This window comes from Sapajus apella, unplaced genomic scaffold (assembly GCF_009761245.1).
Source record: "Sapajus apella isolate SASKATOON/1434 unplaced genomic scaffold, GSC_monkey_1.0 scaffold2, whole genome shotgun sequence".
NCBI classification, from domain to species: domain Eukaryota; kingdom Metazoa; phylum Chordata; class Mammalia; order Primates; family Cebidae; genus Sapajus; species Sapajus apella.
In genome coordinates this window covers 72065533-72075253 of record NW_022436942.1, presented here as the reverse complement: position 1 = coordinate 72075253, position 9721 = coordinate 72065533, and the positions used below count along the sequence as shown (strand labels likewise).

Below are 9721 nucleotides of genomic sequence, written 5' to 3'. Positions count from 1 at the left end.
GGCTGAGGAAGGAGGATCACTTGTGCCCAGGAGGCTGAGGCAGCAGTAAGCCATGATCACACCACTGCACTCCAGCCTGGGCACAGAGCATGACCTTGTCTCCAAACAAACAAAGCAGGCAGAGCACAGTCTCTCATGTCTGTAATCCCAGCACTTTGGGAGGCCGAGGCAGGTGGATCATTTGAGGTCTGGAGTTTGAAACCAGTCTGGCCAACATGGAGAAACTCCGTCTCTACTAAAAATACAAAAAATTAGCCAGGCCTGGTTGTACATGGCTGTAATCCCAGTTACCATCTCAAAACAAAACAAAAATTCCAAAACAAATATATAAAGATTTATTAGTCTCCCACTTCACCCCTCCAAAGTAATCCTTCAGAAATGGCCACAGTTAATATACATGCTTGTTGACTTTACCCTTCGGTTAAGTATAAATATATGCAGATGTAGCTGATACATGATTAATATTTGAATGTATTAAAAATAATAGGTAATTTTTTCATAATGAAATATCAAAATTTCAAAAGGTTCCTTAAGGTAAAGGACATGTCCATCCACCTGAATACCCACTTCCCGGGTCCCTTCCCCAAGCAACTGCTGTTACCACTTCCTCATGTATCTTTCAAAATCACTTTTGCTTACGTAACTCACACATATAGTGTCCCCTTCAAATTCCCGTGTTGGAGTCTTAACCTGTCATACCTCACAAAGTGACATTATTTGCAAATAGAGTCTTTATGGAGGTAACTATGTTAAGATGAGGTCATTAGGATGAGCTCTAATCCAATGCGACCAGTGTCTTTATAAAATGGGAAAGTTTGGACACAAACTCACGCACACAGACTGTCACGTGGAGATGAAAGCTGAGATGGGGCGACGTGTCTACAGGCCAAGGTGTGTCAGAGACAGCCAGCACACCACGAGAAGTCAGAGAGGGAGACACAGACTCACCCTCATGGCTCTCAGAAGGAACCGGCGCTGCCAACACCTTCGTCTCAAAGTGTTAGCCTCCAGAGCTGCAAGGCAATTCATTTTGAAATTTACAGGTACTCTGGCCAACAAATATGACAAGCATCTACATATCCTCACCCACCCCCTCCCTTTTTTTTTTTTAACCTAAGTGACAGCATAGGTAATACATTACTTAGTGTATCGCTGGTTTTCACTTAACTATGTCTTGGAGATTGTCCCATGTGCTAGTTCTTCTCCAGTCGTCCGTCTCCCATTCCCTGAGCCTGCTCCTCCATGCTGCTCTGTGCCCTAGATGCAAACTGTGTGCACTGCAACACCTGCGATCACGCCCCCACCTTCCCGTTGGTTCGGCCAAGGGGAGGCTCCAGCAGGAAACGGCAGTTGGAAAGAGAAAGAGGGGACAGGGTATTTATCCCCAACACACACACACACTTGTGGTTTCACACTCTAACTCTCTATAGCTCTAGTCCTTAAAGTACGTCCCTCTTCCACGGCTCCTGGCCTCTGCGATCCAGGGATGACATGCCCAGCTCTGCCCTTCAGCCCTAGGGGTGGTGATAGCCCCCCACTGTTGCTGGGCCCTGGGGTTTGGCCATCCTTTGTTGGTTCCTTAACCCTTCCTGTATACATTTTCTACAGCTGCTGTCTCAGATGACCACAAATTAGATGGCATCACAATGCAAAGTTATTCTCACAGTTCTGAAGGTCAGAAGCCCCAAACTACCAGCAGGGCCTTGCTTCCTCTGAAACTTCTAGGGGAGAAGCCTTCCTTACTTCTTCCAGCTTCTGGTGATTCCAGGTCTTCCTTGACTTAGGACTGCATCACTCCAGGTTCTACCTCTGCCTACAGATGGTGTTCTCTGTAACCTTTCAAAGGACATTTGTCATTGGATTTAGGGTCTACCAGGATAATTCAGGATGATCTCATTTTGAGATCTTTAAGCATATTTGCAAAGACCCTTGATATGGTTTGGCTGACTCCCCACCCAAATCTCATCTTGAATTGTAGCTCCCATAATCCCCACGTGTTGTGGGAGGGACCCAGTGGGAGATAATTGAATCATGGGGGTGGTTCCCCCCATACTGTTTTGGTGGTTGTGAATAAGTCTCATGAGATGTGATGGTTTTCTAAGAGGAAACTCCTTTCACTTGGTTCTCATTCTGTCTTTGCCTGCTGCCACGTGAGACATCCCTTGCTCTTCCGCCATGATTGTGAGGCCTCCCGAGCCATGTGAAACTGAGTGCATTAAATCTCTTTCCTTTATAAGTTACCCAGTCTTGGGTATGTCTTTATTTAGCATGAGAACAAACTAATACAACCCTTTTTGCAAATAAAGTCACATTCACAGCTTCCAGAGGTCAGGATGCCCCCAGTGTGTGTTGGGGGAGGGGAATCGTTCACCCCACTACACGGCCCACACTTCTGTAAATAGTTTCTTGTCCAGATAGTCTTTAGTTAAATCCTTTTGAATATACATCTGTGTCCTGCTGACTGATGCATTTCCTTCAGAAACGTTTACAGCTACATACCTACCTCTTTTTAACAACTGCATAGAATTCTCTTGAATGGACAGATCTTAATTTACAATTGGCATTTTTTTTTTTTTTTTTTTTTGAGACAGAGTCATGCTCTGTCACCAGGTGCCAGACTGGAGTGCACTGGCGCGATCTCGGCTCACCGTAACGTCTGCCTCCCAGGTTCACGCAATTCTCCTGCCTCAGCCTCCCGAATAGCTGGGACTACGGGCACGTGCCACCACACCCAGCTAATTTTTGTATTTTTTAGTAGAGACGGGGTGGGGGGCGGGGGGGGGGTCCACCATGTCGGTCAGGATGGTCTCAATCTCTTGACCTTGTGATCCGCCCGCCTCGGCCTCCCGAAGTGCTGAGAATGCGGGTGTGAGCCACCGCGCCCGGCCCACTTTCCCCATTTCCACGAGGGAGGCAAAGGTCCCTAACCTTGCCCGCTTTCTCAAGCCAGTCCTAGGGCTACATAATGAAAATAAAAGAAAAAAGGCGAGAACCCTAACACCAAGCGGACTCGGCGCCATCCCACGCGGAGATTGGGAACCCACGCCCCCGGCCGCCTTCGCCGCTGCACTGGCGTCTCCAGGATCCCTCCGAGACCCTGCGACTGCGCAGAATGCAAGCGCCAGGCCCGCCCCTTGTGGAGTGTGACTTCCCTTAGTAGCTGGGGCTTAACCACGCCTACTTCCGGACGGGGCTGGCCGAGGTCTCAGCCACATGACTGTGTTCCGGCTGGGCAATGATGGCGGCGCCCAGAGCGGTAGCGTGAAAGTTGTTGGTGGAAGCACCGTCCAGTCGTGTTGGAATCAAAACAGTGGGGACCCTGCGCCATGTCGCGACTGATTGTGAAGAACCTCCCAAATGGGGTGAGTGCAGAGGCAGGACTTGGGAATCTGAAATGAGACCATCCGGGAACTGTGTGGGAGGAAAGAGATGCCTGGAGAGAATCGAAGAATTTTGGGGCAGGACTCCGGGCGAGTTCTGAACTCAAAGGGGGCGGGATTATCCGCATTTGATACCTGAGAAAGAGGAATAGTGATTGCTTACGATTCCACAGCCGGTTGTTTGGTACCTGACTCCTAACCCAACTCTTCCTAGGGAGGTGACAACTCCCACCTTGTGGCGAATGCCCTGCTCCCACAACCCCCTTCATTCGATCACTGTTTTTTAGTTGTTGACCTGGGACATGGTCCGACATTGTATTTATATTCCTCTTCCAGTCAGGAGACTGTTGGGTAAGACATGAGGAGTATTAATCTGCGTACCTTCTTTCCAATTCCCACTTCCATCCTTAGGGCAGGTGGGAATACTGAATGGGTAAAGGGGCTTTACAGCATTTATCCAGTAAGTGGGGAGTGGTGACCCAGCTGTGCTTTTTTGTTTCCCTAGAGCCAAGCACAGAAGCGGGCGCATGGTAGGCAAAATAGGTGAATGCACGTGATAATAGATGATTAGATTCAGTGGACTCGAATGGTTTTTCTTTTTTGCTCGGGTTTTTTGTTTGTTTGTTTTTTGTTGCTGTTGTTGTTTTTTCTTTAAGACATAGTCTTACTCTGTCGCCCAGGCTGGAGTGCAGTAGCGGTCTCGGCAATCCCGGCTCATTGCAACCTCCGCCTCCCAGGTTCAAGCAATTCTCCTGCCTCAACCTCCCGAGTAGCTGGGACTACAGGCACGCACCACCACGCACGACTAATTTTTGTATTTTATTAGAGGCATGCGGTTTCACATGTTGGCCAGGCTGGTTTGAAACTCCTGACCTCAGGTGATCAGCCTGCCTTGGCTTCCCAAAGTGTTGGGATTACAGGTGTGAGCCACCGCCCCTGGCCCTTATTTCAGTTTTAATGTTGTGGGGTTTTTTCCTTTCCTTTTTTTTCTTTTCTTCTTTGTCAGGTGGGAAAGACTTGTGACACATAGTTTTCAAAATTCAAACACTATAGTAGTGTGTAACATGAGTAGCAAAGTCTGCTCCGTCCTACCTTTCCTCTCTGTCCAGGAGAAACCGTCTTCATTGATTTGTGTTTAGGACTCCCCCACATGTATCTCTGTGTATTCAAGGAGTGTGCTCTCCTCCTTTTCACCTGCCTGCCCCAGTGACTATTTGCTAGACCTTGACTGTGAAAAATGAGGAATTTAGATCATCTGTTCCTCCCTCCAGCGTCTGTAATGTTCTTGTTTTTAATTATCCTGTCATCATCTCCGAGTAGTATACTTAAAAATACCTATTACTGCTCCGTCCATCAGGTTAGGCAGTGTGTCTTGATGCCTTGATTTCTGGGATGAGGATTTTTAGCCTGGCTGCACTTCCTTTCCCTCCCAAATTCGGCTTTGTTGTGCTTCATGGTATAGTTGACTCTCTTGTCACTGTTTGTCTTATCTCATGAATGAAAGAATTACAAAACAAGGGCAATTGCAGCTGATACTTTGAGAGTTTACTGTGTGCCAGGTGCTTTAGGTAAAGCAACTCATTCAATCTTCACCATATCCCCGTGAGGAAAGTTTTATTTTTACACCCATTTTAAAGGTAAAGAAACCAAGGTACAGCGAGGTATAGGGATTTGCCTGAGGTCACACTGGTGTAATTTATAGAGCAGTTATTGAATTGAGCAGTCTTTTTCTAGAATTTGCATTCCTCACTGCTACACCTGACTATCTCTTAGCGTGATTGCCTGCACTGGCCTTAATTATTTTTTCAACAAATATTTAGTAGTGAGTACTTGTCATATTGCCAGCACTGTAGATAGTGGTGGATAAATCTTGGTCCTTATTTTTGATGGGACTTGAAGGCTAGTGGAAAAGACAGGCGCCAGATCATTATGGCGCGTGGTGCAGGGTTTGACGTATGAACTGGGTGCTGTGGGAGCACAGCGAGGTTGCTTACCTTGCTCATCTAAGGCATCTAGGAAAGGCCTCTTGGAGTAGGAGATGGTTGAACTGAGAATGAGGAGTTAGCCAGGGCCTATCTTGGGAAACGTCAGCCACAGGGGACAACCAAAACCTCAGAGGTAAGAAGGCTGTGAGGACTTTGGCAAGATGTGGTGCTGAAGGGGTTGGTGAGCGGCAGATCTTGAAGAGTCACGTGTTTTCCTTTAGGTGCTTGTCCTTGAGACTCGGGTACGAGAAAGTCACCAAAAGGTTTTTGGCAAAGGAATGATGGATTCAGACTTGAATCAGGTCTCTCCCAGGCACTGAGGACTTGAATTCACTGCCTTTTATATTTCTAAATTGAGTCACAAACCTGGTTTCTGTAGGCCCTGGGCAGATCATTCATCCCTTGTGAGTTTCATTTTCTCCTCTATAAAATGTGGATAAAAATTCCTAACTCACAGTTTTGATGAGATCAGTTAGTAAGAAGCTACCTCAGAAAATGTCTTCTGGCTGGACTGCTAAGGCCTCTAGCTTCTTGCATTTTTAAATTTGTTTTGGCTGTTTGTGGGGCAACTCCATGACCACACACAAATCACCCAGTATCTGCTTAGAAAACTGAGGTGTGAGGGTAGCCTGGCTGCAGTGAAGACGGCAAGAAGCCAGGAGCCTGTTTTCACAGTACGGGGCTTCTTGACCTAATTATAATAATATTAGCATGTTAGTTTTTTAGTGCAGCTATAGCAAATTAGCACAAACTTAGTGGCTTAAACAATCCAAATGTATTACCTGACAGTTTTGCAGGTCAGAAATCCTAAAATCAAGCCTTTGGGAGGTCTGCAGTCCTCCTGGAGGCTCTGTGGGAGTATCTGTCCCTTTGCCTTTTTTCACCTTCTAGAGACACCTGCCTTCCCTTGGCTGATAGCTGTGTACTACATCTTTGGAGCCAATAGCACAGCATCTTCTAGTCTCTCTGTGTTTCCATCTTCTCTGACCTTCCTGCCTCCCTCTCATAAGGACCCTTGAGGTAACTTTAGACCTGGCTGCATAACCCAGTTCATCTCTCTGTCTCCACATCGGTCGCACCCGCCAAGTCTCTTTTGCCATGTAAGGTAACAGGTCCACAGGTTCCAGGGATCCGGATGTGGGCATCTTCTGGGGGGCTTCATTAGCAAAGGTTTATATAGCTTACCATGTCTGTTCATTCGTTCGCCTATTCCGACAGGTATCTATTAGGTATCTACTATGTAGAAGACATAATACTGCTTCTATAATTGGTCTTATGGGAGCCTCATAGAGTAGGAAGATGTCATTTGCAGCCATATGAGTTTTGATTTCCACATCAGTGAGTGTTTAAGGGACTTTTTCAAGGCCACACAGCCCGCTAGAGTCAGAGCTGGAACCTGTTTCTAACTAGAAAAGCACACTCTGCCCCTCTTCATCTAAGGCCTCCCTTAGAGAATCTCGTGGCCTCAGGTTTCCAGCCCATTTTGTCCCCGTGCTCTGGGGACTTTCCAGTTCATCTCTCATTCCTCTCTGTCCTAGATGAAGGAGGAGCGTTTCAGGCAGCTGTTTGCCGCCTTTGGCACGCTGACGGACTGCAGCCTAAAGTTCACCAAAGATGGCAAGTTCCGCAAGTTTGGCTTTATCGGCTTCAAGACGGAGGAAGAGGCCCAAAAGGCACTGAAGCACTTTAACAAGAGCTTTATTGACACATCCCGGATCACAGTGAGTGGGCGGGAGTCTCACCCTTACCTGCCTGTGGAATGGGACGTTGTTTGATCTTTCACTCAACCCTTGAGTTCAAAGACTGTCCCCTTCACTTTGTGATGTCTTTGGTCTTCTTTCTCACTGATTCACCTACTTTCATGTGCATGAGAACCACCGGAGAGCTTGTTATAACAGTTTCCTGGGGCCGTCCCCAGAGAATCTGATTCAGTGCATGGAGGCAGAACCCAGGAATCCACACATCCAGCAAGCTCTCAGATGATGCCCATGCTGCTGGTCTGAGGCCCACACCTTGAGAGCCACAGCTGTACCTCATTCATTCACTCCTGCCTTTAGCAAGCACTTAATGCTGCAGGGAATTTAGAGAAAAAGGTGATGCCTCAGCCCCTGTCCTCCTGGAGCCAGCTACCTCTGGGCAGGCAGGGGGGCTGACAGGTCAGCATGCCGCTTTGGCTGAGTGTCATCCATGCTGTGATAGGGTGAGCCCCAGGGACCGTGGGAGAACAAAGCTCTCTAGCCTGGCCAGGGAGGAGTCAGGAAAGCTTCCTGGAGGAGGGGGCTCCACTCAGGCCACTCGTGTGTATTTAGTGACTTTGTAAAAACATCTCTAATGCTTTCTTGAGAAGGAAAAAACATGATGGACAAATCCATGTATGTCTGGTGTGATCCCATGTAGACGCAATCATATTTCTCCATCCATACATGTATGATAAATGCATAAAAGGCCATAAGATAGGATTTGTACCAAAATACTAATCATTCCTTTCTATAACTAATAGGCATTGGAGTACAGTTTTTTTAACTTTGTACTTTTGTATAGTATTTGAATTTTGTACCACGAGCACATGTCATTCTTATAGAAATAACAAGCCTATTTTGAAAGTGTGCACAAGAGATTGTAACCGGCCAGGTGTGCTGGTTTGTGCCTGTGACACCAGCACTTTGGGAGGCTGAGATGGGAGGATCACTTGAGGCCAGAAATTCGAGACCAGCCTGTGCAACAGAGCAAGACCATGTCTTTACAAAAATAAAAAAATTAGCCAGTCATGGTGACTTGTGCCTGGAATCCTAGCTCTTCAGAAGGCTGAGACAAGAGGATCACTTGAGCCCAGGAGTTTGAGGCTGCAGTCAGCCGTGATCATGCCGCTGCAGTACAGCCTGCATAATGCAATGAGATCCTCTGTCTTAAAAACAAAATAGGTTGCAACCAGCTAGCAGCTCCTTCCCCTGGGGGCAGTGGTTAACTGTGGCTGGGAGTGGCTTGCGGTGACGGATGCCCCAATAACCAGCGCTCTCAAAGCCTTTTCAGAGGAGCGTATTGGAGGTTTTGGGGCTGGAACAGGGCATCATCGGCTCAGGCCGGGTCTCCATTCCTCTTCCGTGCCTCCACTGGTCACCCCATTGTCCCTATCACTCTCGAATTGTTCTCTGGAGCCTGAGGAGCTCACCTTATGATAATTACCCCAGGGCAGTGTGGGGTAACCCTGGTAGCTGCTGCCGCACGTTGCCCTGCCCAGACCCTGGTTGAGTGCTTGGCCGAAGTCATCTCATGCCATCCTCATGCCGCCCTGTAGAGTGGATGGTTAGGAACTCAGCTTGCAGAGCCCAGAGACTCTCCGAGTTCCAGTCTTCACTCTGTCACTTACTACCTGGGTAACCCAGGGCAATTGACTTCCTGGTGCTTCAAATTCTTGGTCTGAATTGTAGAAAGTCCTGGCTGTCACTGATGTGAGAGGCCTCAGTGTGTCAGTACTTGCACAGCACTTTAGACAGCACCTGGCATGTGGAATTCCTCAGTAAGTGGCAGTTATTATCTTTATGGTATTACTCATAGTGATAGACCGTTAAAGTGTTACATTCTAGACTTGAAGGAGAAGAAAGCCCAGGCTAAGGGGTGAGGTGTAATCTACTTCAGCAAACTCAGCTAGGAAGTGCCAGTTGTCTCAAATGCCCAAGCTCCCAGGTGCTGAAGGACAGCACCCAACCTGGGTGCCGTGGCAGGTGCTAAAATCACTCTTTCCCACACAGGTGGAGTTCTGCAAGTCGTTCGGGGACCCGACAAAACCCAGAGCCTGGAGCAAACATGCCCAGAAACCAAGCCAGCCCACGCAGCCTCCAAAAGACTCTGCTACTCCAGAAATTAAGAAAGTATGTAAAGGATCACTCTAGCCTCTGTCCCCAGTTCCATCAGAGTAGCCACTCCCTTTGGTTCCCAAAGATGGGCCTTCCCCGAGCAATGCATTTCTGTTTCCTAGCTCCCTTCATCTGTGTGACCCTCACCCTTTATGCCTTCTGTTTTCAGGACGAGAAAAAGAAAAAGGTGGCAGGTCAATTGGAGAAGGTGAGAGTCTGTCCTCTTGCCCAGGAAGGAGGGAGGGCAGCAGGTGAAAGAGGGTGGGGCTGGGAAAGGGAAGAGGCTGGAGAGGGTGGAGGCTGGAGAGGGTAGAGGCTGGGAGAGGGTGGAGGATGGAGAGGGTAGGGGCTAAGGAGAGGGTGGAGGCTGGAGAGGATGGAGTCTGGGAGAGGGAGGAGGCTGGAGAGGGTAGAGACTGGGAAAGGGTAGAGGCTGGAGAGGAAAGAGGCTGGGGGGTGGAGGCTGGGAGAGGGAAGAGGCTGGAGAGGGAGGAGGCTGGGA

The 9721-nt window shown here is 48.2% G+C and overlaps 1 protein-coding gene and 1 long non-coding RNA gene across 4 annotated transcripts in view; one reads left to right on the top strand and one right to left on the bottom strand.

Moving 5' to 3' along the window:
* Window positions 1-272: 272 nt before the first annotated feature.
* Window positions 273-3103, bottom strand: LOC116557117. Its single transcript, XR_004271371.1, has 3 exons — window positions 2994-3103; window positions 1169-1836; window positions 273-1013 (listed from the first exon to the last, which is right to left on the bottom strand). It is a non-coding gene; the product is annotated as an uncharacterized LOC116557117 (long non-coding RNA).
* Window positions 3104-3180: 77 nt separating this feature from the next.
* The window catches only part of RBM19 (RNA binding motif protein 19), a 143354-nt gene continuing 136813 nt past the window's right edge, over window positions 3181-9721 (top strand). For all 3 annotated transcript variants that reach the window (XM_032240672.1, XM_032240664.1, XM_032240681.1), the window contains exons 1-4: window positions 3181-3362; window positions 6904-7086; window positions 9115-9234; window positions 9389-9427. In XM_032240672.1, coding sequence (XP_032096563.1) covers window positions 3327-3362; window positions 6904-7086; window positions 9115-9234; window positions 9389-9427 — 378 coding nt within the window. In that variant the 5' untranslated portion in view covers window positions 3181-3326. The remainder of the gene's footprint in view (window positions 3363-6903; window positions 7087-9114; window positions 9235-9388; window positions 9428-9721) is intronic.